This window comes from Nothobranchius furzeri, chromosome 13, assembly GCF_043380555.1.
Source record: "Nothobranchius furzeri strain GRZ-AD chromosome 13, NfurGRZ-RIMD1, whole genome shotgun sequence".
Classification (NCBI taxonomy): domain Eukaryota; kingdom Metazoa; phylum Chordata; class Actinopteri; order Cyprinodontiformes; family Nothobranchiidae; genus Nothobranchius; species Nothobranchius furzeri.
In genome coordinates, this window is record NC_091753.1 from 39,989,513 (window position 1) to 40,016,927 (window position 27,415).

The window sequence follows — 27,415 nt, forward strand, 5'->3', positions numbered from 1 at the left end:
CATGTCCAAAACGCATCATAAAATTCAGCTGTTTTGCAAATGTAATCGTTTTTATATAAACATGTTTATTTAATTGTTTCTAATTTTGTGTATTGTCTCACTAAAGGCAAAAGGTGCTAATGAGTCTGGAAACTCAGTTGCTGCTCAGGAGGCATCAAAAACAGCCAGAACGCTTAACATCATCGCATGCGTCTGTGGAGTCATTTTTCTCATCATCATCATCGCTGTCAACGCCAGTGCAGCTAGGTAAACCTGAGGAGGTCCTGGCACAAACAGCACTGAAGCTCCTGCAAAGCCCAGCCTTCATTTGTCTCCAGCAGAAGCAAGCAACACGAACAGATGCTGTTGCATCTTTTGTGCCTTGTATTTCTGTACTTTAGTCGTCTCTTTCCTTTGTACATGATGCTGTAAAACATCAGCATTCTGTGTGTGACATAATTCAACATATTTGTTAAATTGGTTCATTGTTATAATTTAAAAATAATAAACAAAGAACAATGAAAGCTTGATGTTGTGTCAATCTCCAGAAATAAGTTCCATGGATGGATGGATGAGTAGAAGGTAGGTAGGTAGGTGGAATGTTCTTTCATGCAAGAACATTACACCATTACAAGTACATCTGATGTTGAAAGACTATGTGCAGATTTGGTCATATTTTGCATATTTACCTCACTCAGTATTGCAACTTTTTGCATAATCTGTTAGCACACAAGGTGTGTGTTCCAACTGGCTATGAGAACTGCTGACAGCGCGTTGTCTTTTCTTCAGATCCACAACTGTGCCTCACTTAAAATTGGTGCCATTTGAATGAGGAAATCAAAGATATCTCTCTCTCTCTCTCTCTCTCTCTCTCTCTCTCTCTCTCTCTCTCTCTCTCTCTCTCTCTCTCTCTCTCTCTCTCTCTCTCTCTCTCTCTCTCTCTCTCTCTCTCTCTCAAGTCAAATCTTGCAGGCTGAGTTAAAATAGCGTGACCTCAGTCATTCCCTTTGCTTAAAAAGGAAATCCAAATGTTTAGAACAACCTCTTTGGTGCAGACTTTAAGCTGAGAAATTTGTTTATCCCACATTAGCACATAAACTGTTGGGTCCACGACTGCCGCTGCGCCACTGCTGGAAATCTCTTATAATTCTGAACACATATTGTGTAGCTGTCTAGAGTTACACAGATGAGTTTATTATCAGCACATGAACAACAACCTAAATATCAATGTGTGTCTAAATGCATTTAAAATAAATTTCAACGTTCATGTGCAAAATAATCCTCAGCTAATGGAGTAATTAGAAGCCATGTTTTCTTCTGTTTGCCAAGTCATGTCACCCCTGAACTGTTTAAGATGAACCAAGCAGTGTTTAAAAAAACAGTAATCATCAAAGCTGAGATTAAATCTTCATGAGATGTGAGCTTCCGTGGCTAGTCTCCGACTCTGATTAACAGCTCTGTGTGTGTGTGTGTGTGTGTGTGTGTGTGTGTGTGTGTGTGTGTGTGTGTGTGTGTGTGTGTGTGTGTGTGTGTGTGTGTGTGTGTGTGTGTGTGTGTGTGTGTGTGTGTGTGTGTGTGTGTTTGTAGCATTTTACAAAGACAAAAGTAATAAACTTACAAGCAGGTTTATGAGACAACACAAGAAATATGAAATAAGATTCTGATCTCAGAAATACATGTAAGTTCATTCAGTCTGGTCTTCTCCACTTTCGATGGCCCCAGACTTTCTGTCCTCCAGAAGTCCTTCAACATGGGTGAACAAGGATGTCTCTCTGTGCTTCGACTGCATTTTCTCAACCTGCTCGTACAGCCATCAACAAAGAAAATACACAGCCACACACAGACATACGGCTTCAGTTAATCACAAGTACACAAAGCCTCAGAAACATGATTAAACAGTAGAAAAATTAGCATTTTTACTCATTTACATCTTCAGACAGCAATCTTCTGCTTGGTTTGTGAATTCTGTGAAGCAGAGCCACACCATGGGGGTCGGACAAAACTTCTGTTACGTCTTCCTGCTCCTGAAATGGCTCAGACAAACTGGACAGTCCAGAGGGGGACGTGTCCATTTTTGCCAGAAAGAGTTGTCCCAGGCACTCCTGAAGAGACTAGGATTTAGAGAAATAATAGATAATAAGAAAACAACATAAGGAGAACATGTGTCCAATTAAGAAAACACTTCCAATTGAACATCTGATCTATACTATCATGTAGATTTTATGTTTCTGCACCTTGAAGAAAAGCCTCTGGAAGGCGGGACTGGAGTCTGGGCTCATGTCTTTTATTTTGATATGAGACAGACAATGAATCAACATGAGAGAGAAGCCTCCAACAGACTGCAACCTCTGGCGACGGACAAAAAGCATCTCCTCCGCTTCCTGCCAACAGGACAATAAGAGTTATGTTTCTGAGCAAATTATAGCTGTTAAATAAAACGTGGAGATTTCATCAGTTGTACAAAATTCTGAAAATAAATGACTTTTTATTCACAGCTACAAAAGATAAAGATGTCAGTTTAGCAGTTTTTCTAAATGTAAATGTTGCAACAAAAGTTTTGAAGTTGGATCTTGGCAATCTGGAGCTCATCTTACTTTGTAACAGAAGAGGCAACAGTGTTTTTTTTTTTATTTTGCAAATACACTATGAAAGAAAATCCATTTGAGACATTTTAAGATCATAATATTCACCTGTCTCAGTAACAATCATCTAACCAGAGTGCTTAATTACAGAGGTGTGGACTCGAGTCATATGACTTGGACTCGGGTCAGACTCAAGTCAATTTTTTAATGACTTCAGACTTGACTTGATTAAATCTATAAAGACTTACAACTTGACTCGGACTTGAATGCCAATGACTTGCGACTTGAATCGACTTGCATCTGTTGACTTGATGATGACTTGAGCATAATTGATATTTTAGCACAAAAGTTGCATGACATGGACAAAAATCATAAATCATTCTTTGTTCTGGGTTTGATCTTGTTCTGCTAGCTGTAGCAGCACTTTGTTTATAATCAGTTTCAGTTGCACTTTCTGCTTGTTTGAGCAAATAAATGAAGCTTTAAGAAGCTTTATTTCTGGAATTTATTTATTATCGTTATCATTAAATAGAAGCTGGACAGATGACTTGATTATGACTTGAAAATTCAAAGTTAAGGACTTGGACTTGACTTGGACTTCCACATCACTGACTTTGGACTCGACTTGGACTTGATTGTATTTGACCTGGACTTGACTCGAGACTTGACTAGAAAGACTTGTGACTTACTTGTGACTTGCAAAGCAGTGACTTGGTCACACCTCTGCTTTATTACATAAATCTCTCATTGAAGTATTTTACTCCAGAGCACCTTTAATGTGTTTTTTTATCAGTTTGCTGTCTTCAGCACCTATGGGCTACCTTTAGTGGATGTGAAAGGTGTATAAATAAAAATTCAGTTGAATACAACTGAAGCGGGATTTTAGATCCTGTCATATTTGTTTAATTTCTGATAAATTGATCGGTTTTGAATGGAGCATTCAGCAAATGACTGACCTCGTGTTTTGGGAGGTTATCAGCCGTGGTGTTTACCTGATAAAAAAAAGAATTCCTGAAGGCATTGTTGAAATAGTTGTTGTTTGGGAGGCTAGCTGCTATTTGAAGGGAAACAGCTGGAGTCTGTTGAAAAAGAGGAAAATATATTTGTTTCTCTGAATCTATCTAGATGGGATGAAATTAGAAAAGTTGGATTATGTTACAAATATGCACAAAAAAACATAAAATAACTGAAGTGATGTTTTTTTTACCCCTAAGGAATTTATTTGGAGATTAAATACAAAAAAGACTTGCCTTAAAGACCATTTGATTATTTTAAATGTAAGCAAAGGTTTTCGTTTTAGAGTGAAACTAGCACACTAACCAGTTGTAGATGATGTAGTGTACTGATCAGGAATAATCCATGTTGGTAGACCAGGAACTCTCTGGGGTTGAGCACTGACAGATTCAAAGGGATCAGCTCTCCCTCACATTCCCACTGAGCATCGAGGACATCCATGAAACCTTTACCTTCAACACACACTTCAGTTAGATCTGGACTCAGACTCTTAGGTTCGCACATGCTCACAAACATCTCTAGACTTTGTGAGTGAAAATGTTTTGACTCACCATTGAGGTCTTGACTAAGAAGCCCTGCCCTCCCAGCCCTGGCTTTCAGCTGTAGCTCCACCTCCTTTAACAGCTGGAATAGAGGAGAGAGCTCCAGCAGCCGTTTCCACTGCTCCTCTGTTGGAGGGTGTTTAAAAGTGGATTGTGTTAAAAGTGTTAAAAAAGTGTTTAAAAGTGTTTAAAAGTGTTTAAAAGGGACAAATAAAAGCATAAATACATTTTCATCTTTTTTCATTTGTATTTCCTCCACCTAAAAATACGAACTGGGAGACCACAAAGTAACTGTCCATTGGTGTTTAACCCTTACCCAACGTTTAAATTTACGAACGTTAATGTCATTTGAGCACAAAAAAATGCTTTAATGTTGGGTAAGGGTTAAATAATCTATAAAGTTGTCTAAATCTAAATCGATATTTATAAAAATTAGAATACCTGAAAAGGTGGGGACAGCTATGTGTGCCAACGGAGCAGATCCCTTCGTCTGTTGACTTTCTGTTTAAAAATAGCAACAGTTTTCATAGATACCACTGGAAAAAGGGTTAAGATGTATCCAGTCACCATGGCACCCTGGGCATCAAGTAATAGCATGATGAGGGTAATTTGGATGGCATTTTTAAAAAATGACAACCCCATTGTGGTAACTCCCAACATCGCTCCATCCAGTTTCCTCCGCTTCCCTGAGGTTGGGTCGTGGAGGCATCCGAGCAGAGAGACCCAGTCTCCTCCCAGTTGGATGTGCCCAGAAAACCTCACCAGGGAGGGATCCTAACCAGATGCCCGAGCCACCTCAACTGGCTCCTCCCGATGTGGAGGAGCAGCGGGTCTACTCTGAGCTCCTCCCAGATAACCGAGCTTCCCACACTATCTCTGAGGGACAGCCCAGACACCCAGTGGAGAAAACTGATTTTGGCTGCTTGTATCTGCAATTTCATTCTATCGACCCCTAGCAACGCTCGTGATCGTAGATGAGGGTTGGAATGTAGACTGACCAGTTAATCGACTCCCAACATAATATCCAAAATACTCAGGCGGGGAAGGCGCAACAAAGGCGGTTTTCCCACAAACAACTCCCACAAATCGTGTTCAACCTCTACAGCTCGCCCACTGGGGTGCTCAGTTGCACAAGAAGCCCCCAAATTGTGTTGATTGTTCCTGTAACACTAACAAAGTTTATTCTTCTGGTTAAATTTTTTGTTTTATGCATTAATGTTGCTATTTAAAAGGCAGACATTACCAGAAAGTAGCTTGGTTTCCAATATAATTAAAGGTGTGGTTTACTTGTGTAGGAATTAATACACATTAATTATGACCAATAAGATGTGATTTTCCATATAAATATGAAATATCAATCTGATTGATCCTTGAATGTTTAATCAGAAGATTCTAGGGTTCTTTACTTAACTAGGGACCATATACACACTTCGTATTGATTCAGAATTAATTCAGACAGATTCAGTATATAGTTTATAAAATTAATTTAATTATTTTTCCTAAACTAATCATTTATACATGACAAGATATGAATAATGAGATGTGACGTGGTAGATGTGAGGTGTTGTGATGGAAGCTAGATGTTGTAGCAACCGTTCTTTGTATCTGAGAGTAATTGTGAAATCTGGGTGTAAAAGAATTTGTTGTTAGTTAGTTATTGATAAAAACATCATCAGACACAATCTATCATGTCAAGTCCAAGCACCCTTGGTGTGGAGGTTCTCGTTCGATCTGGGGGGTCATGCGGGACACTGCCGATGGCGTGAACTCTGATATCAGGAACCCGTAGAAAGTTCTAATAAGACCCTTCCAGTCTGAGATCCCTCGAGGTGAAGGCCAAAAGCTGGAATGCTTATTTGCGTCTAAGGTTGATGTTTGCTTGGCTCATAGGAGAGCTGGTTGTCTGGTATCAGTCGCAGTGTTTCAGAGAGGCTTTGACAGGAGGTCAAAGGAGAAGATGTTTTCAAAAATGCTTCTTTCCTGAATTGGCCGGTTCGAGGGTCAGTGAGAAACTGAATTAATTGGGAAGTAGGTCTTGTTTTATTAAACTACCTTGTTATGATTTCTGGCCAAGTTTGGCCAATCAGAATTTGACATGTTTCTGAGTGTTTACCAACATCCCTCAGAAAGCCACGCCTTCCTTCAGATACAAAATTCTTAACATTGTGAATAAGAATCTTTAACCTTATGTGAGGTGTATGAGTGTAAACAATGATTAACTTGTTAAATCAAACACATACTGATTTGTGATATAAATGCATCATTGTAAGAACAATATTCATTTCAAATTCATTGATTTAAGCACAGATTATTCAAACATTTGATTTAAACATCTTGTTCATTCATCACATATGATTATTTAACTTAAAACTATAACATCGTGGAGTCTTCACTTATTCAGAGTGAAGAATGTTTACGTCTGGCGTTCACACGGTGAGTGCAAGAACCTTGGGTGAGAATGTTTGTTTGAATGTTTAGTCTTCATGTAATGTCAACAAGCACTACAGAAACTTCTGGATTTGGAAGGCCAAATAGAAAGTGGATTTATTTCTGCAGATGAAAGGTCATTATGTTGGTCAATGTAGATGGTGACAAATTTACCCTTTCTGACGTTACACTTGTTTGATAAAATGGTAACTGGTCTGTATTTGTATAGCGCCATATTAGGGTTTAACGAACCCCCCAAGGCCCTTCAAAACACTATCAGTCATTCACCCATTCACACGCTGGTGATGATGAGCTACGATGTAGCCACAGCTGCCCTGGAGCGCACTAATAGAGGCGAGGCCTGCCGAACACAGATGCCACCGGTCCCTCCGACCACCAGCAGCAGGCAAGACAGGTTAAGTGTTATGCCCAAGGACACAACAGCAGCATTCTCTGATCGGAGCCGCAATCAAACCTGCAACCTTCCCATTACAACCTGCTCTACCTCCAATACATTTGCAGTAGTCTCTGTTAGGAATGAATGCCTTGTGGGTTGTACTCTGGAGGAAGAAATATACTGATGAACCATTTCCAGGAACTGGTAGTGACCCACATCACAGCTGACCTTCAGACGGCAGGTTTTGGGGTTTTATTTCCTGACATTTGAACATCTCGCCTTGGATTGAATAACATCAACGCGACTCTATCACTGACTTGCAACGTGGATATTTTATCTCCACTAATAACACAAGCCTAGAGGAGCGTCTGCCGTGTGGTGAAGTTGCTAATGCTAGTGGTTAGCTTCTGCAAGTCAAAACATTCTCTGCTGATTCTTGGACACTAAACTAACAGCGGCTTTCCTCGTTGTGATTCAAGATGGGTGAGTCTGTGAACGTTACCCCGGCTTTCCACAGGAGCCGTCAGCAGCATGTTACTGCAGCAGCACGTCTTGCTCGCGTAAGCTGCTGCTTGACCCTTCCCACGAGACGTGGAGCAGCAGGGGAGCAGCTGTCACCGACGGAGCACGAAGTCGCACGAGTGACTTCGTCAGTAAACACAACAAGCAGGAGAGAACTACAACATGGTTTGTCTTTTATGTTTTGTCCGTTTTATAATCGCCAATACGGACCTGAAAAACAAAGGAGACCGCTAGCTAGGTGATAACTTCTCACGGGGACGCACAGTTAGTAACTTTTTTTTTTAAGTAAAGCAACCGAAGGCAGTACGTTCTTTATTCTGAAAATCTCGGGAGCTTCTCTCCATTTCCGCGTCCGATTTCCTGTCTTTCTTTCCCCAAAAATGTCGAACTTGACCCGTTTCAGAGGCGTCGCGCGTAGAAAATAGAACCGGCGCGTAAGGGCTGCGACATGCTGCTCCTGAGAGGCGGCCGACTCGCGCTGCTGACGGCTCCAGTGGAAAAGGTTCTGTTGACCACAGCGGTTTCTATCAGCAGCTATGACGTGCTGCTGCAGTAACGTGCTGCTGACGGCTCCTGTGGAAAGCCGGGGTTAAGTGACAGTGTGACGTAGATCTGTCAGGCTTTTCATATCCTAGCGTTTCACCATCTATTTTCTATCAGAAGCTAATGCAGGAGACAGGTGTAGGAGACTATTTTCATGTTCAGCCTGTTGGGAAATCTCAGAGTGACTGGTTATAATCAGAAATATTCATTTAAAAATGGGTGTTCTGTGAACCACACCTTTAAAGAAGTTAAAGAAAGTGACAAATATGCTAAGCTCCATCTCACCTTGAGAATGAACTCCAGAAGATGCTGTTTGTCTTTCTGAGTTGTTTTGTGTCAGTAATGAGTTTGCATGAAGACCGATCTCCTGGGACCGAGCCACAGGCTCCCTCAAAGACTGAGTAGAGAGACCTTTAGAGACATAGGGAAGGTCTTTTCACTGCCTAAAACTGGGGATCAATCCTTGTAAACACAGTAAAGTTGTCAATTAAAGTTTGTAAAAGGAAACTAAATTCAATTTTGAGGTTTAAAAGATAAACAACGAGATAAAAGCAGATTGAGAAATCTATCCTCAAAAAGACATAGTTTAAATTGAAATACTTCATTATTCCCAAATTCCCAGAAATTAAATTCTTTAGTAATTATTAATGCTCTTGCTTTACATATATACTGTAGTTTGTTTGAGCAGAGCTGCACGATGGTGCAGATTGTTGCACTGGTGCCTTGCAGTAAAAAGGTTCCAGGTTCAAATCTCAGCTTTTGCTGTTTGCATGTTCCCTAATGCATGCAAGGGTTTTCTTGAGATACTAAGTCTGAAGAAATCTCTAGTTAAAACTACCCTGCAATTGATTTTCTGTCTTAGAGGATGCTCTGGGCTGTTCTTGTTTCCATGATGCATCACCCTTAGTACAATTAGCTCTAGAGAGTCTGGGGCAGTTTTCAGAATCCTTACACATCCCTTTGTACAACCACTTGTTCTGATGCTGCAATGCCAGCAAATGACAGATTTTGCTGTGTGCTGTTTGTCTCTCGTCTCTTTAACTGTCTCGTCCTGTCACCTAAGCCGGATGCAGTTTCTCATGCCATAAACCAGAGTTAAAGCTTCCTTTTGTAGAGTAAATCTTTTCAGGGGAACTACAATTACACTGAACTGTCATAAAAGTGAGTCTTGGCTCCAAATTTTCTAAAGATTTTCTTCTTTTTTTCTTCTTTTTTTTTAGATCTCATTTGAAGGTTTTGTGTGCATTTCCACACTGACATTCAGGATTTAGAGTGCCTTATGAAGCACATACCTTTTCCCACAGGCACAGAAGCAGTCCAGACTCTGGAAGGCATCTCCACACAATCTGCCTGCTTTGTTGAGAATCCTAAAACATGTTAAATGTCACATTTCAACTGTAATTGTTCCTCTTTCTATTCAGATACTTCAAAAACAAACTCTAATAATCAAGACTGATGTGTGTTAAGTCAATGTTCAATGATTTACAAAGTAATGATTAAGATATTGTATGTGTGGTATCTGCTTTTCTGCTACTCGTGATGTACCAGAGATGTGCTGATTGCAGAAGTTAGAGGAGAAGCCGGTTGGCTGCTTTTCTTCCAGGAGATGAATCAGTCTCTCCAGCAAAGGCAGGGCCCTCTGCTGGAGAGAGGCAGGGATTGTCACGTTCAGTTTATGCACACAGCTCTGGACCAGACCAAAGTCCCTGAACCAGAAGTTCCCACTCAGCACAGCCTAAACAGACAAATGCAGCTTATGTAATAAGAATTAACTTGACTCCAGACAAAGATCTGTTAATATTTATAAAGACACAAATTTATGTTTTATATCTGTGTGTTTTTACCTGTGCAGTTTTGGCACGCAGCTGAGAAAGATGTCTGACAAAGTGCAGCGAAGTGAGAGAAGTGTCCAGCTCTGTCTGTCTGGAACTGCACAGCTGCAATGTCTCTCTCTGCCTCAGCTCTTTGTCCTGAAGACCAAATAATCACATTACACTTCAGCATCAGTACTGCAGAGTGCTCCAATCTTCTGTTGAGGCTTTCTAAAGCTTGCTATGTTGTATCTTTGGTACGTTCTTGCTGTGTTGCTTTTCTAACTGCATTGTTGGTTCTTTTTCAAAACACAGAAAAGGTTTATTTTTATCTTGCTGCTGACAGTTTCGTTCACGGCTGCGAACATCCTCAGAGCTGACGCTGATGGTGGCGTCACTTCCTATTCCGTTTATCCGCGGGCAGCAGAGGACACTGTCGCCCTCTGCTGCCCGTTCTCCCCTCTCCAATGATGCAGTTTCATGGGCGATCCAGTGTGTAGACCCCATTGTCTCTGTTCATAGTCCCGCATCCACGTCTCCTTATCTCTATAGCTTCCTTTATCCAACTTTTGTGTTTCTGTTCGGTGTTTATGATCCTTGTGTTGTCCCAGTCTATTATATAATTTTCTCTTGTGCAGTGATCTGTTATGGCTGACTTCTTCATTGTGCTTTCTGCTTCTTGTTTTGCTGCTCTTGTGTGTCTTCGACTTGTTTCTTTCTCACACTCCTTTCTATGTTCTGTTGTTCGTGTGTTGAGTTGGCGTACGGTTTCTCCTATGTATGTTTTATTGCAGAGTTTGCATGGGATTTTGTAAATGACTCCACATTTAAGACCAGCTGATATTTTGTCTTTTGGGTGTACTAGTCTGTTTCTAACTGTTGTGTTTGGTTTTGTTGGTGTGTTTATGTTATGTTTTTTCATTGTTGCTATTATTTTTTCAGTCATGCCTTTGATGTATGGTAGAGTTATCACTGGTTGTGGTTCTTGTCTTTCTGGGTTTCTGGTTCTTTACTTAGGTTGTTCTTTTCTTTCTGTTGTTGTTTGTTGTTTTCCTTTGTTTATTACCCATGTCAGGTATCCGCAGGTCTTTAAAGCGTGTTGTATGTGTTTGTCCTCTTGTTTACGGTCTCTTTCTTCTGTTATTATGTTTGCTAGGTGATATAATGTTTTCATTACTGACATTTTGTGTTTGGTAGGGTGTTCTGATGTCCATAATAAATATTGGTCTGTGTGTGTTGGTTTCCTGTATTTGTTTATGTTTAGGGTCCCGTCAGTCTGTCTGGTTATTTTCATGTCCACAAATGCTATGCTGCCTTATGTTTATGTTTATTTATTTGGCAGACACTTTTATCCAAAGTGACATACAATTTTTAACTTGTTGGGCATGTTGTGATCTGTAGGGGAACCCGGAGTACCCGGAGGAAACCCATGCACGCATGGGGAGAACATGCAACTCCATGCAAAAAGGCCACAGCCGAGTTTCGAACCTGCAGCCTTCTTGCTGCGAGGCAACAGTGCTAACAACTGTGCCACTATGCAGCCTTCTCTTTCTGACTCATATGTGAACTTTATGTTGTCTGCATCATCGGAGAGGGGAGAGCGGGCAGCAGAGGGCGACAACGTCCTCTGCTGCCCGCGGATAAACTGAGTAGGAAGTGACGCCACCATCAGCGTCAGCTCTGAGGAAGTTCACAGCCGCGAACGAAAGCGTCAGCAGCAAGGTAAAAAAGAAACCTTTTCTGTGTTTTCAAAAAGAACCAACAATGCAGTTTCTATGTTGTAGTTTTTCAATTGTAGCCCAAGACGATTATGAACTGCTCACCTATGTGTAAAGAAATGCCACAAAGAAAATAAATCTGACCATTGCGTTAAGGTTTGTAGACCAATCTCCAGCTTGTGACTTCCATTTCTCATAGTCTTGTTGCAGCTGATCCACACACACATCCAGCTTATCAAGTCCAGACATGAGCGTCGAGTGCCAAACACACTGCTGATCCCACTCCTCTTCATCACCTGAACCCACAGATAAAAAGCACAGCATTTTATTATGCTGACTCCAAAAGCAGTGTCAAAAATCAGTGCTGGTGATTTACCAAATGTGAGGATGTGTAACACGTGTGGAGGCAGGATCAGAGCCAGATAGGAGCGCTGAGCTGCTCTCCTCTGGACCTCAGTCTGGGCTGAATCCTGCAGCTCTGTAGCTACATCTCTCAGTTGCTTCCCTGACCACCGAATCTGAAAAGACGAGTAAACACGTGTGAAAAGGAGACATACATTTTGCTTTTTCAGCTCTAATACCAAATGCATGAAAGTTGATTTCAAAATTCCAAGAAAGGTAACACATTTTAAAAACCGCTTAACTTCAAAATCTTGCAGCTTTACTTGTTTGTTTGTTTTTTCAAGCGCTGTTTTAAACGACAATAATACATCAAACGTATATAGCGCTTTTTAGGACACTCAAATACTCTCTCACATTCACATGCTGCTAGTGATGGTGAGTTACTATGTAGCCACAGCCGCCCTTGAGCAGTCTGACAGAGGCGAGGCTGCCATTTGGCTCCATCGGCCCCTCTACCCACCACCAACACAGACAAGTTAGGTGAAGTGTCTTGCCCAAGGACACAACAGCAGAATACCCCTGGCGGGAGCTGGAGTTGGACCCATGGCCCTCCAATCATGAGGCAACCTGCTCTATCTACCTCCTGAGCTACTGCTGCCCAACATCATACAGCTTCTTGTTTAATTCAGCTTATTTTACTGACTTCATCCCTCTAAGCAAAGAGAAACGCACAACTAAAACAGGAACTCCCTCTGCTGACCTGTGCATCTGTGACTCTACAGACACTCTGGATCAAAACTGAGTCCAGATCGGTGAGGAAATCGTCCTCACGCTGCCTCTGCTGCTGCCAGTAGGTGTTTCTCACACACACTTCTCTCTGCAAAGCCTCAACCTGGCAAAACATTTAAAAAGTCAGACAGAGCTCTGAAACAAAAACTTGTATAAGTCTCTATAATGCACATTTCACAAACAGTCATGAAAATATGGCCATCTTATCATCTCTCCCACCTGTATACTATCAGTTTGTTCTGCCATCATTAACCAGTATGAAGCTGTGACTGGTATGATGTTTTGTCGAGATACATCCAGCCTCAGTCCAACTACCGGTGCCAGCAGCCCAGTTACTGCGTCAACAGTCTGGGATCCATACCGGATCGCCACCAGGCCTGTGAGGTGAAGAGCACATGTGAGCACTTAAAAACTGAAATGTAAAAATGTGTGTTCTATCTTTTCTTATGTACCTTTTCCATCTGGGTCCTCCATGGTTCCAGCCAAGGGAATTGTTTTCCCAGAGATGGGATCTCGCTGACACCCAAGCACAGGAACGCTAAGACCAGATCCCATGGGGTCAGGATATTCCATACCTAGCAGAGCTGGAACACGCACATCTGAACCTGGCAAAGGCATCTCTCCTGATTTAAAACAGGAATATGTTTCAGGTGCAGAAATAAATATAAATTAGATAAAAGATTAATGAGTAAATCAGAACCAAGAAGTCAGGTCTTTACTATGAGAATCACATCACATGGAACAGTGTGTAAGGTTTTTTATGTAGGTGAAAAAGGTCAATTGTTTAAAGCATTTTCTCACCCAGAGTGCCTCCATCCTTCATGAGACCCACAGTCCAGTCCAGCAGCATCTCCAGCCGGGTCCACAGCTGCAGCTGGCAGTGCAGACTCTTTCCCCAGGACCGCTCCAGCTCCTTGGTCACAGAAACAAGATCATCTTGTTGACCACTTGGATTCTCGCTGCCTGGATGGAGCTGCATGTGCTGCAGAGTTGGATCTGAATCCCACTCCTCAGTAAGTGACTTCAGAAGATCCAAAACTTTAAACATCTCAACCAGAACCTGAGTTGAACAGATGTGACATTAATTCAAGTGATTTTTAAATCAATCCATTGCTGTTATGTGCCTGTGTCATGTTCTGTGTCTCCCTCATGTGTCTCCTTGTCTGCATCTCCCCTCATGTGCCTCTGGTGTTCCCCAGCCCACTCCAGGTTTTTTTTTCCCTTAGGTGTTCCCCTTAGGTTTCTGTGTCCCCAACCCCCTCCAGGTTCTCTCTAGGTTTCCCTTACGTTCTCCCTTTAGTTCATTTTGCTCCCTTCCCCATTTTTAGGTCTGGTTTCCTCCCCTGCTTCGTTGTGCTCCTCCTCTCTGTTTATTTGTCTCACCTGTGCACAATTCCCTAATCACCCAGCCCTTGTGTATATAACCCTGTCTGCGTCTCAGGCCTAGTCCGCACGTAGCCGGGTTTTTTCAAAAACGAATATCCGCCCCTCCAAAAACTTGCATCCACACCACCTCATTTTAAAAAGAAAACTGTCCACACGTACCCGGATAAATACGTTGTTAAGGACATGCCAGACCTGTAGGCGGCAGTACTTCCCCCGTTCTTAACCTCACCCTTCATCTGTGGTCTTCCGCAAGGAGCAGTAATTCCGCTTGCAAAAACAAACAAGCAAAAAGCGCTTGGACTATTGATAAAGCGAGCGCAGCTCTGAGGGCATCCATGCTGCCGGCTAGTGTAAACACAGGTCGCACACGTGATGTCAGCATTTTTTGTCGCTGAAAGTGACGTTGCGGACCTTAAAACTCCGGTTTTCTCTGTCCACACGCAGACACCCAAAACGTGGAAAAATATCTACGTTTTGGCAGATCCCCGGCTACGTGTGGACAGGGCCTCAGTGTGTTGTCGGTTCATTGTTGTTTGTGTCAGCAATGTCTCCTTGTCGTCCCCCCCCCCCCCCCCCCCCCCCCCCCCCCCGGGCTCTAGGTATTTGGTTTTTTCCTCTAGGCCTCTTGGATTTTGCTCTTTTGGATTCTTGGACATTTGGATCTGGGCTTCCTGCCCCTTCTTGGATTTTTGGTTTTTGGACAGTTATTCCTAAATAAAGGATTTTACGTTTTACTTGGCTCCTGCCTTTGTGTCGCTCTGGGTTTCTGTATCTTGGGTCCTGACCTCCTCTTGGCTCGCAACGTGACAGCCTGGTGTGTTAGTTTTTAAATGTAACATGTCACACGCTTCTAATTACCTCAAAATAAAGTTTTTTTTATTGTTTTTTATTGTTTTATTGAAAGGCAAAAATGCAAACTATCAAGAACAGAAAAAAACTGAAATCTGAATATTGTCATGATTTGATGCTGCTTTAGAAACTCAAGAACATTTTTTGTGAGCGTAAACTAAGCGCATCATGCTTTTGTTGCATTCTTCTTTTAAATGTAGTTATTTAAAAGAATGAGATCCTTGTTGGCACCTTGCTGTCTAGTAAGGTTTGGTACCCTCCTGCGTTTGGCACCAGCTGTCCCGCCCTGGTGCTGGCCCCTCCCATTCTCACCATCCGCCCACTCAGAGGCTCCATTAAGGACTCGGCCAGCAGGACTCCTCCTACTGGCTGCACATCTCCTTCACAGGCACACAAGGCAATAATGAATAACTAAATGTAATATCATTTATGTTACGATATTAGCAGCACCAACCTGTTACTGGATCTAAATTAACCCCAACAGTGAGAACAAGGTTCCCCGTCCTGGAGTCCAGCATTGGATAACCAATTTGTATGGGCTGTGGCAGGCGGGAGAATGGGCAGACATTTAGCCTACCAAGAGGGTAGACTAATCCAGTCTGGGGGTGAATGGTTACTGCCAGAATGGGAACTGGGACTCCTGTGTCTGGGTCTGGCATGGGAATGCCCAGCTGGAGTCTCTGGCCCGGTCTGAGGCCTCTGAGGCGAGAGCAAGGCAGAGGCTGGTCCGAGTGAGGGGAGGTTGGATAGGGGATGAAGGGAAGGAGGGGACTGTCCCATTTCCTGGAGTCACCTGAAACAAAGAACAGGGCACAGACCGATGTCTGTGTATATTCTTAACATGTAATGTGTTTATAAAACTATTAAACTCACATTTTAGCTTGAATTTAGAAACACAAAAATGTAGATTCAATTCGTTTTAGTTTATTTTTGTACATCACTTCAATTTTAGGTTTTATTTGGTAACTTTTCATATTTGAACCTGTTTTTGTCTCAGTTTCAATTTTTTTTAATTGAAGTAATCATGACAAGAGTCGTCTCCAGGCTCTTCACAAAGTAATCTTTCCAATTGAGTTCAGTTCATTAAGCCAGTTATATTAAAGTTTCCTTATAAGGAATCCCAGCAGACTAGATGACTATTGTCAGTGTCTTACAGCAATCCCAGAACTGAGCAAGCATGTAGCAACAGTAGAGAGGAAAACTCCCTTTACACAGGAAGAAACCAGGCTCAGTGAGCAGCCATCCATCACGACTCACTGGGGTTTGAGAAGCCAGAGCAGACACACACACACACGCACACACACACACACGCACACACACCTTCAGTCATTTGTCAGATTAAAAACATTCATTCAGTTTTAGTCAAGATTTCACCCCCAGATCTTTTAAAATTCTTCTCTTTTTTGCTTTTGTAGCAAAATTGCTCTTTTAGTTTGTTCACTTGATTTTCTGCCACCTGACCTCGGCTCTGACTCTGGCCCACAAACATAAACCCTTTGTTCTGTCTGCCAATTTTTTTGCTTCATGAAGGAGATTTTCTGCTGGGTTGGAATGAATGAAAAAGAAAACAACTGAAAGAATACTGTTACCTGTGCAGAGGTCAGTAATGATCACTAATGTAGCGCTGACTGGATCGTAGGCCACGTTGCCAACGATGGGCAGAACTCTACCAGTCTGTGGGTGAAGGAAGAAATCAGGCGGCACGGCCATGGTGTGGCCGCTGTTCAGCAGCATGTGGCTGTGAGCGTTTGGCCTAATGAGGCCTGTGACTGCATCAGAGTCAACGGCGCCGGAGATCCGCAGAGACCCATCAGGACCTGGAAAAGTTTACTAATTTATATTGTTTGTCTAATATACAGTATATACCACCACTTTTAGTAACTTCATCACACATCTGACTTTGTGTTCCAGCACACAACTGTAACAGTAGGTGGCAGCGTTTTTATAAGTGTGTTATTTTTCTACATAAAATGTTTTTGAGTGTATTTCAATAAGGAGGTAAACTCACTAAATATGTCCTCTTTGTTCAGAACTGTCCTAGAGTCAGGACAGAGCAGCTTGGCCCCCGTACCCTCTCCCAACAGCCCCCATGCTCCCTGACGGTGGCACTCCGCAGACAACAGTTCTCCCATTTCATCCGTCAAAGCTGTGAGCTTCTGCATGATGCTGAAATAAAGACATAAAGGACTGAAGATCTGATGAAACAAATTGCTTCAGTGCATGAAAATGATTACATTTGCTGTTGCAGCTCACAGAAAGGCTGGCTGTGGTTATTTATCTTGGATAGTAGCCGTGTGCACTCTCTGAGATGAGATGTGAACACACAGTAGACCCTCTGCTTGGCCTGGTGCTCCCGCCTCAGAACCTGAAGCATCACACTTTATCAATTAACTTGATCAGACCCACCACACCACTGATTACTATCATGCATGATTACATGCTCATATTTCTTTGGATATGATGGCAGGTTTTTACTTAATGAAGCATATTTCTGTAGTTGTGAAGAACTGCACAGTATACCTGCAACTGGCTGTCCAGCAGAATCCGCAGCTGTGAAGCTAAAGATTTCCGTCTCACCACTTCTTTCTCCATCTCCCTCCTCATCCTCTCATAGCCGTCCCCCACCCTCTCTTCAGCAATCATGCTTGGGTGGAGCAGTTGCAGTTTCCCGAGGACTCCCTGATAAAGTTCCTTCACCTACATGCACAAACATATATTAGAAACAAAATCATCATATCACTGCAGTAATCTGATCCCTGTGTAATGAAACGGGCATGCATTGAGCTGACACTCATCGCATTTGTGGGATGGTGTCTCTTTTATATCTTTATCGCTCTGTTTGTCCTCGGGCTTGTAACATAAATCTGTGTTCACAACCCAGCAGCCAATGGTCTTTATGGTAAGAACAGGAAGAACACAGGATGGAGATAACTGCACGGAAGAGGACAAAGAGGCTCACTTGTGATACTCAATCTGCTTGAATGGGGTTGAATAATATCAGTGAGAAGTGAATGAAAAAAGGGTCAGAAGGTGCTGAAAAAAAGATGCAAGAACATTAAGAAATATTTGACGAGACAACAGGTTCTGTTGGGTACGCATGAAACCATGCAGACAGCAAATATAACTCAGATTGGGTACAATTATTTATTTCTTTTTCTCTTCTGACTTCCTGTGAATCCAGTATTTGAGATGCTTGATAATCTATTTAACATTAGTTTTAATGCTGATTAAACAAATAAAAGCTGTATGTATAGTTTGGAATTTAGCTTTCTCGACCAGCTAGAGCAAATCATCACCCTGAATGGCTGAATGGGATTCAGAATGATGTGTTACCTTGCATTCTACTACTATTAGGGTGACCATATCCTAACTCGGTAAATGTAGGACAGAAACTACTCAGTGTGGGACAACGTAAAATTTGAATACAACGCGGGAAAAAAAATATTCTAGTCTTAATTTCCTGATAATAACCTTTTACAATATTTGACACTGAATGTGCTACTACTAGTTTACCTGTTGAATTAATTATAGATTCACTAACATAAATACAGTACAGTTTATTTCTTACTAAATAGAAAATTTAGTAAGAAATCACAATGTAGCCATAGTAATACAACTTGGTATATATGTTGTGTATGTGTGTGTGTGTGTGTGTGTGTGTGTGTGTGTGTGTGTGTGTGTGTGTGTGTGTGTGTGTGTGTGTGTGTGTGTGTGTGTGTATGTGTATGCGAGTGTGTGTGTGTGTGTGTGTGCGTGCGTGCGTGCATGCATGCATGTGAGTGTGTATGTGTGTGTATGTGTATGCGAGTGTGTGTGTGTGTGTGTGTGTGTGTATGTATGTGTATGTATGTGTATGCGAGTGCGTGTGTGTGTGTGTGTGTGCGTGTGTGCGTGCGTGCGTGCGTGCGTGTGCGTGTGTGTGTGTGTGTGTGTGTGTGTGTGTGTGTGTGTGTGTGTGTGTGTGTGTGTGTGTGTGTGTGTATCTGCTCTGTCTTCTCGATCCCCAGTGAGTCATGGTGGATGGCTGCTTATACTGAGCCAGGATCTTCTGGAGGTTTCTTCCTGTTAAAAGGGAGTTTTTCTCTCCACTGTCGCTAAATGCTTGCTTAGTATGATGCAACCTGCTGGGTTCCTTATATAGGAAACATTTTACTGATTGGCTTAATGAACTGACCTGTATCGGAATGTTTACTGGGGGGAAGTGCCTGGAGATGACTCTTGTCGTGATTTGGCGCTATATAAATAAACTTGAATTGAATTTGAATTGAATATGTGCATGCATTAAATTTCCACTTTTTATCGAGCTGCAGCGCTGCATGAATGTAATGCTGAGGAGGCTCCTTTCTATATCCTTGAATATCATTTTGACTTTCCAACTGGTTGAATGTTTAACAGCTCTACCTTTTGTTGCTGTCTGTTGTTATTTTCCAAGATTCAAAAACAAGACATGAACATGCTTAAACTTGACTGTTGAACATAACGTTTGATCTTCATCCTTGTAGCAATCAGCCTCAGGCACTTTAACTAACACTAGGTGATCAATGAGCACGCTATCACAGTTTCAAATAGAGTCTCTTGTGAACTAAAGAAACATTCAACCTTTTATCTAGTTTGCTGTTCTCAGAAATGTTGACAAAATGACTAAAAGGTAATCCTGGAATCCGAGAGCCAGGGTCTCCCTGTGGTTGGACTGATTTGGGTCAAAACAGAAGATTAGCACCGCCACAGCATCGCATAGAAGACATTTCTGAGAAAGCAACTTTTCCACATAAACTAAGCAATGCTCAGACACGCTTTAGATTCTGGTGTAGAACTACAAAATAAGGTTCAAAAGTGAATCGTTCATCCTGAAAGTTCCTTATCTGTAGTCTGTTTGCACTGATCTGTAATCAGAATATGCGTTAAACCAGTGTACTCTTGTATTTGTTTCATTTTCTAACATCATTCCACTATCAGCTTGTTATTTATTTTGGGACATCATCTAACTTTGCTCGTATCTGACAATTCCTACAAAAATTTTAAGCTATTGAAAGATTTTACCTCAGAGAAAATGATACACTTTAAAATTTATGAAAGAGACGAGAAAACCAGAGTGAGTTCTGCCACATGCCGCACGTTCACTTTAACTCTAATAGTTATGGACCTCAGTTGTGAGCTGCCCCAGTCGCGTTGTGACAGACAGGCTTTGCTTAAGCAGCAGGCTGTAGAAGGTGTTGCTGCTGAACGCCTCCAGATCCACCTGGTGTTCATAATCCCAAAACTCATCCGAGGCATCCGCGCAGGCAACTGTTAAGAGAGTAAAACACACAAAAAATTCTAAAACTGCATTTAAAATCTGGATTTGGTCAAGTGAATGTGTTGGGAAATCAAACAGCTTGGCTTCTACAGGTTTACGTCAGTTTGTGTGTGTTCATCCTCAGGCACGTACCAAACACAGGATGCTGCCCTTTGACGTGACACTTGGATTGTTTTCCTTTCTACTTTCACCACGTGCTATCAGCTTTGACGTCAGCTTTTTTTTAACAGTAATTGGTCACGTGGGAGCACCGCCCTAAGGTCATTGTCAGAGTTGCGTAAGACACCATGGGGATCGTCGCACTGTGATCCTACATGATGTGGTGTCCATGTTCTTGTGTCTACATTGTGGAAATCTCATGTGAATGCAACTTCTGCAATATGTTGGCTCCTATGCTTTTGATGAATGAAGTGTTTATGCGAGTTCACACTCATGATTTAATGTTCCACCTGGCTGCATGGAGTCTTGTGTCACTCCAGCTTGTTGCTTCCGGTGAGTCTTCCTAAGCGAGATAACCCTTGAACCTTTTGATGAGTAATCATCCATTTGGTAGGATAACTGCAAAGAGCGATACCTCGCTCTGATTGTTTCCTTCTGTGGCCATCCATACTCACGGAACATGATCTGCAGAAGGAATAGACGGGGTGTTTTTGTAAATTATCCTTTTGTGGTGACATCTGGAGGCACCGCGTGTTGAAAACTAACCAGCACTGCTACACATAGACAGAGAACAATCACAGCTCCGAACAGCAGCCCTCCAGCCACCAGCCAGTCCGGCCGAAGCAACAGGTCACGTCTTCGTCTGATCCCCATCCTGGTCACATGACGAGGGAGTGTAGGGAAAAAAGGGCCCGGCTCGTAGCACTGGCCTCCTGCAGGCATCACTCGCACATACTGAGAGACATGCAGGAAGGGAGAGAGAACAGCAAATCTAACAATCAGGGAATTCTTCAAACTGTTAATGTCAGATCTAAGTCAAGGATTATTCATAGCGATATATTTAAAAATGGCAGAATTGCATCATTCAATGGAGAGTTTACTAGTGAGAAAGCCAGACCATACTATGCCAAAATATACCATAGTTATTTATATAGCACATTTAAAAACTGCATGGCAGCTGACCAACGTGCTGTTTATGAAAGGAGGACGGTACCCGGGAGGAGAATAATCCAGATTAGATTTTCTGTTTTTCAATGACTGTAACTTTTTTTATAGAGAGACAGAAGAAACATTCTTAGGGAAGTGGCAAAAAAGTGTTACAAAAGTCAATTTTTCTGTTGATTTTCTTGTTGACTTTTAAGGCAGACACAGCAAAAATGACCCTGATTTTCAAGAAAGATGAAAAGTACTTTTTCTTTTGACTTGATGAAGAATTCACAAATTTAAATATGAGGAAAACTGATCATATTTTATGATGATGTTTACTATTTGACTAACTGCTACAACTAAAGGTGTGGATGAAATTCAGTAAACAACAAGTAAAATCAATCCGAAACAGCTAAAAAAATACTGAAAACTGTTGTTTTTCCTTTTGTTCCTCACCGTTTACAAATTTATAACTTTTATAATCCATTTTTGATCAAACTGTCCATGCATTGTCTATACCCACTTGTCCATGCAGTGTCGCGGGGGGCTGGGGCCTATCACCTGTAATCTCCAGGTAAGCTGGTGGGGTGCACCTAGAACAGGGGTGTCAAATATACGGCCCGCGGGCCAGGTCCGGCCGGCAAACGGGTTAAGTCCGGCCCGTGAGATGGTTGTGTAAACTTTATTTTCATACTTTACAATGTAGAGTGAAAATAAACTTATCGTGAGCAGGTTTCCTCTGTAATGAGTATAAATAAAACAAAGCTGCGCTCAAGACTCACACAAGAACTTGAATCACATCCTGAAGTTGGCCGCCACTCAGGATGTGACTTCTGATATTGATGTGCTGGTGAAAGCTAAAAGATGTTAAGTAAAATGAGTCAAATATACTTTAAGTGCTGCATGAAACTGATCTAGCCATGAGATCTGTAAGCTCTTTGAATCACTAAAGAATGTTTCTTTGATTCATTGATTTTTATTTATTTTTCAAATTTTCAAGTACACTTCAGGTGTTGTACTTGTACTATTTTGGATACACTGTCCTCAGGCTCCAGCTTTGTTTTATATTGATTGTATTAAAACAAAGAAAACAGTTGTTTTTAATTTACCGGTCCGGCCCACTTGGGACTAGATTTCCCTCAATGTGGCCTCTGAGCTAAAATGAGTTTGACACCCCTGACCTAGAACATGTTGCCAGTCCATCGCAGGGCAACACATAAACACACAGGGCCAACAACCATGCATACACACACGCCTAGAAACAATTCAGAGACCAATCAACCTGACAGCTTGGACAGGAGGAGGAAGCTGGAGTACCCAGAGAGAACCCATGCATGCACAGGGAGAACATGCAAACTCCTTGCAGAGAAAGCCCAGGTTTGGTTTTGAACCCAGGACCTTCTTGCTGCAAGGCTTTGCCACTGTGCAGCCCTTCTGGGCAAACAATTTAAAAATGAAATATAATGATTACCATGTGTTTGTGCTGATTGCTGCTGAGAGTAAAAACATAAACTCCAGGTTGGCTAAAGACAACTGTGAAGATGGCTGGAGGAGTCCAGGAAAGAGTCAGCTCTTCCTTAAGGAGTCTGAACGCACCCCAGTCAAAGTGACTGTTTGTGTTGTACAGGTTATCACTGAAACACAAAGACAGTGCCAACAAGTGATTAAAAAGCCAATTAAAGTGATTTATAGAAGAGTAAAAGATCTGACTTACACATCATAGAACGGGTAGTGAAGCGTGTTGACGATGAACAGTAAAATATCACCCAGATGGAGACATGTTGTTGGGTTCAAAACTCCATTTATATATAACATCTTGTTTTCTTCAGTGACATCACTCTCTCTTAAATGAACCTCTCCATCTGCAGGAATGTTATCTTCCTCCCTCTCGACCTCGTGCAAAAATCTGTTTTCTTTGTCTAGAAACAGACAATAAAACTTCCTTATAGCAGTCAGGTTGATATAAAGGTGTGGGAAACTCATTTAATCAATACATTTGCAGTGGTCTCTGATAGGAATGAATGCCTTGCAAGCCATACTCGGGGCAAAAAATTGCTTGGATCAGCATGGACAAGTCTGCTGCAGCAGAGGGTGGCTGAACACGGTGGGATTTGGAGTCTTATTTCCTGAGTTTTGGAAATCTCGCCTCGGATTGGATAACAGCAACGTGATTCTATCACTGACTTGCAACGTTGATATTTAATCACCAAAAATAACACAAGCATGGAGAAGTTTTCTTCTGTGTAGTGGAGTTGCTAATGTAACGGTTAGCTAGGACCTCCTACTACCAGGACGTTGTCTGTTGATTCCTGGATGCTAAAACAACAGCCTTCCCCATCACGAGTCAAGATGGGTGAGTCCATGAATGTTAAGTGACAGTGTGATGTAGATCTGTCAGAATTTTCAAATGCTTGAGTTTCACTGGCAATTATCTATCAGAACCTAATGCAGGAGATAGGTGTAGGAGACTATTTACATGTTCAGTCTGCATGAAAAACTCAGAGTGACCGATTGTAATCAGACTTAATCATTTTAAAATGTTTTTTCAGCGTTCCGCACCTTCAATAAGCTCATCTTTTTAATGCATAAATCGTAAATTCAGTCTGGAGAATAAATGGCTGCAACAAACCTGCCGAACTGTGCGTGCTGTCAGGAAACAGCTGGTGGATTTCCTTTGGGATGCCACCGAGGAGGCCGAAGAATCCTGCTTCTGCAGCCACATAGTGAAAGGGTGACAGGAAGCCACAAAGAGGCAAGGAGCTGGACAGAAAAGCCCCATTGTGTTTGTGTCTGTGATTGTGCGAAAGTGCGTCCCCACCTGTTGTTTGAACAATATAGACAGGACGTGAGGATTTGTTTTGGCTGTTGCACTGCAGATTCCCCTGGGAGTCCCACTTTTTAAAGACAGTTTCCAGCACGCCGCCTGAGAGGTCTGACACCTGCAGGCACACAATAAGAGTTTGGCTTTAATAGGTCGGTGTCAAATTAAGACACTGGGTGGATGTGCACTTTGTCTGATCGAGTCACAATGTCACACTTGATGTCAACGATTACCTTCTTAACCTGAAACAATCAGTCATTTCTTTATTGTGCATCTTATTCACCTGACTTTCGTAGCTCCACACCAGTTCCAGGTCTCCATCCAAGCCACACTGGAGCTTCAGGTCACTCTCCATTTTTCTCCTACAAAGGCCTCCACACATGGCTCTTCCAGGTGCGTCTCTGCACACACACAGACCCAACTCCCTGTCATAACCACGGTAGTCCTCTGCAGTTTGGCACACCTGAGGAAACATAACCAATGCAAATTAAATTAATTCATCTGATTAAAGCATTACGGATCAAAAGTCACAGGAAGAACTTCCTGGTTAAACATTAAGAGGACCTTATTAGTGCAGATAAAGCACCGTCGGGTTCACAGAATAAAGGGCAAAGACATCTGGGTTGTACTCATTACCCTCCAGGATCGTGGAGTGTGTTTGCTCAGTGTGTTCAGCAAACAGGCCTCGGTGGTCTCGTATCTTCAGGATGAGTTTCCTGTTTGGTGATGTTTTATGAAATCTAGACAATTCCCTTTGCCCTACTTCTTGTGACTGTATCTGAGTGTGATAGGGGGCCTATATCACAAGTACAACCTCACGTCTGCAGTGAGACGACCACTGTTGCTTGTCGAAGCAGTCTCCATACTGTGTGCGTGATCTCCCATCTCTGCAGACGCTGTACAGCTGTTCCACACACACTTCTTCATTGCTGGTGGGTTGATAGCCGGTGCTGCAGATGCAGCGCCCATCACTGCTCTATAGAAAGACAAAAGATAAAGTATACACCTCAATCTGGAGTCATGTTGTTGCTTAATGTGCCAAAGTGCTCTCTCATTGATTTAATGATACTGCATTTTTAACTTTATGCTTCGTCATTCTCATGCAAACTCAGGGACAAAAATCTCATTCCCTTTATTGTGAGATGATCAGAGGAGAGCAATGCAAAGGTAGCAGCCTGGGAAACCAGATCCTCATCAATGGTAACTCGATCTGGAGCTCTTTCAGCTAGAAGCTGCAGATTCTTTAGTCCGACATCTCAGAGAGACTCTACATCACTGCTTGAACAACACTCTAGGATTTTATGGACGGATCACAGACCCAATCTGAAGAAAAGGAGTTATGTCTTAATGGGTCAAATCCTGAAAATAAATATTTTAAGAGTTTTACTAACATCTGTCTAGTGGTTCGTGATATATATTGCAAGCAGAAACACACACTAATGTAAAAACATCACACACCTTTCACATATGATTTCACAAAAACACATTTAAACTGAAATTGCTTGTAGAAATGATCTTTCTGTCGCCTTTGTCAAGAACAGCACCTGAAAATGTTGTCCCTCCCCTGGACAGGTGCAGGAGTGCTGTCCAGACAGGGGCTGCTGAGCCAGCGGACCACAAGTCAGAGGGGAAAACATTCCTGGTCGAGGACAGTAGTAGTGAGAAGGACACTTCAAACAGCTTTCTACAGACACAGCTCCAACATCTGGTCCGTATGTCCCCTTGGGACAGGGAACGGGGCTAAAACTTTCAGGAGGACAATAGAAACCTACAAACAAAAATATATTTTTGTAATTTTTCTTGTTTTTGCTGTTGCAGTTGTGGTTTTAAAAATGAAGCTGCATTCAGGAAAGCTTACCTTGCCGGCAGTGCAGCCGCTCATTATTAAACTGACTGTTGTCCCTTTCAGGAGCCACACCTGAACTAAAAATCCACCACAGACACCAAAACCCCATGTCTGCAGAAGTTCTGATGTTCTCACATCCTAAAGAAAAAGGCTCATAAAAAGACGTGACGTTTCATCTGTGATCCATCAAGAAAAAGCTTTTCATGTTCTGCAAGCATCCTTCATCTGCTAACGTCTGCTTGACTTTCAGCAGGTTGCTGAATTATTAATGCGGCCTGTAAGGTTAGGTGACAGTGACAGTGGTGTGAGCGCTCAGCAGGAGGAAAAAGAAAACGCTCGCCTGGCGCTGCAGATCACCTTACTCTGTTTTTCTCAATCCCATCATGATACTGATGAATGGATCGACTCGCAGCGAGCTTCACTGCTTTAAAGAGAAGCACCTTATTGTATTTTGAACTTCGCAAGCAAAGCTCGGTGTTTGTCCTGATCCTGCATGGAGGCATTGTGTAAGCTGCTGTAGCTTCACCAAATCAGCCATTCTGACATTAACCTGGTTTATTAGCTTTTATTCTAGCTGACCGGAGACTCGGGGGCACCCAAGTCTAGTTGGACAAACAAATGTTTGCTTTGTTTTTTTCATTATGTACCTGATAGTGTCGACCTGCAGAGGGGAAACAGAAAAAATAAAAAGGTCGAAGTCGGCGTGGCTAAAACTGAGATTTAGATTTTTTTAATAGGTTCACAAATGTATTTCTTTAAATTAAACTGTAATTTATCTGCCACAGACACTGTTAGCTTTTTAAAATCTTTACAAACCATTGATTGCTTCCTTTGATGCTTCATGCCTGAGCAAAAATCAATGCCGGAGGGTTGACCTTTGCTCTATAGTAAAATGAAAAAGCTCCATTATATTGATGCAAAGTGACTCGAGCTGACGAGTCATTTCTGCAGGAAAAGAATTGCTCAAGTAGATATATGTTTCAATGAAACACGAACGGTGGTGTTTGCACTCAACACTCAATAATAATAATAAAAATAATATGTAAAATAAAAGCCCTTTTGTGAGCACGCAGACTACGTCAATAAACTAAAGAAAGTAAATAATTTTGTTTTCATGTCCACTAGTCAAGGTCCCGCTCTGCTCTGTTGTTGTAGTGAAGTAAACGCTAGACTTTGGATACCTTGAATACCCCCACAAAGGCTGTTTCATCATGGCAGCCATGGACTTTGACCCCCAGCAGTGACGACTTGTGGCTTATCTAATGAAACCATGCTCAACTTTAACCCAAATATTCATCTTGTTTGTGGCAAAATTTGCATTTCACAAATGCAAATAAACACATCTTTAAACACGCAGCTTGTCTGATTGAACTGCTCTCAACTTTTACCCAGATATTTTTTTTCTGAAAAAAAATGAAAATCGATCACAAAATAATTTTTACTGTAAAACTACTTTAAAATTATA

At 42.0% G+C, this 27,415-nt stretch overlaps 1 protein-coding gene across 1 annotated transcript; it reads right to left on the bottom strand.

The window, feature by feature from the left end:
- LOC107380336 (uncharacterized) lies at positions 1-27,406 on the bottom strand. Its single transcript, XM_015951527.3, has 34 exons — positions 25,963-27,406; positions 25,649-25,872; positions 24,919-25,080; positions 24,388-24,567; positions 24,102-24,222; positions 23,913-23,993; positions 22,998-23,202; positions 22,755-22,917; positions 20,903-21,091; positions 20,647-20,821; positions 20,045-20,187; positions 17,422-17,598; positions 17,136-17,266; positions 16,910-17,067; positions 16,491-16,718; positions 15,356-15,694; positions 15,133-15,281; positions 13,468-13,726; positions 13,119-13,289; positions 12,886-13,043; positions 12,638-12,769; positions 11,912-12,053; positions 11,680-11,831; positions 9,851-9,976; positions 9,552-9,741; positions 9,299-9,373; positions 8,292-8,417; positions 4,559-4,618; positions 4,127-4,243; positions 3,882-4,027; positions 3,554-3,640; positions 2,214-2,360; positions 1,908-2,090; positions 1-1,777 (listed from the first exon to the last, which is right to left on the bottom strand). Exons 1-34 carry the CDS (start codon positions 26,057-26,059, stop codon positions 1,664-1,666), a joined length of 5,307 nt encoding a protein of 1,768 aa, XP_015807013.2. The 5' UTR covers positions 26,060-27,406; the 3' UTR covers positions 1-1,663.
- Between the last annotated feature and the right edge of the window lie 9 nt (positions 27,407-27,415).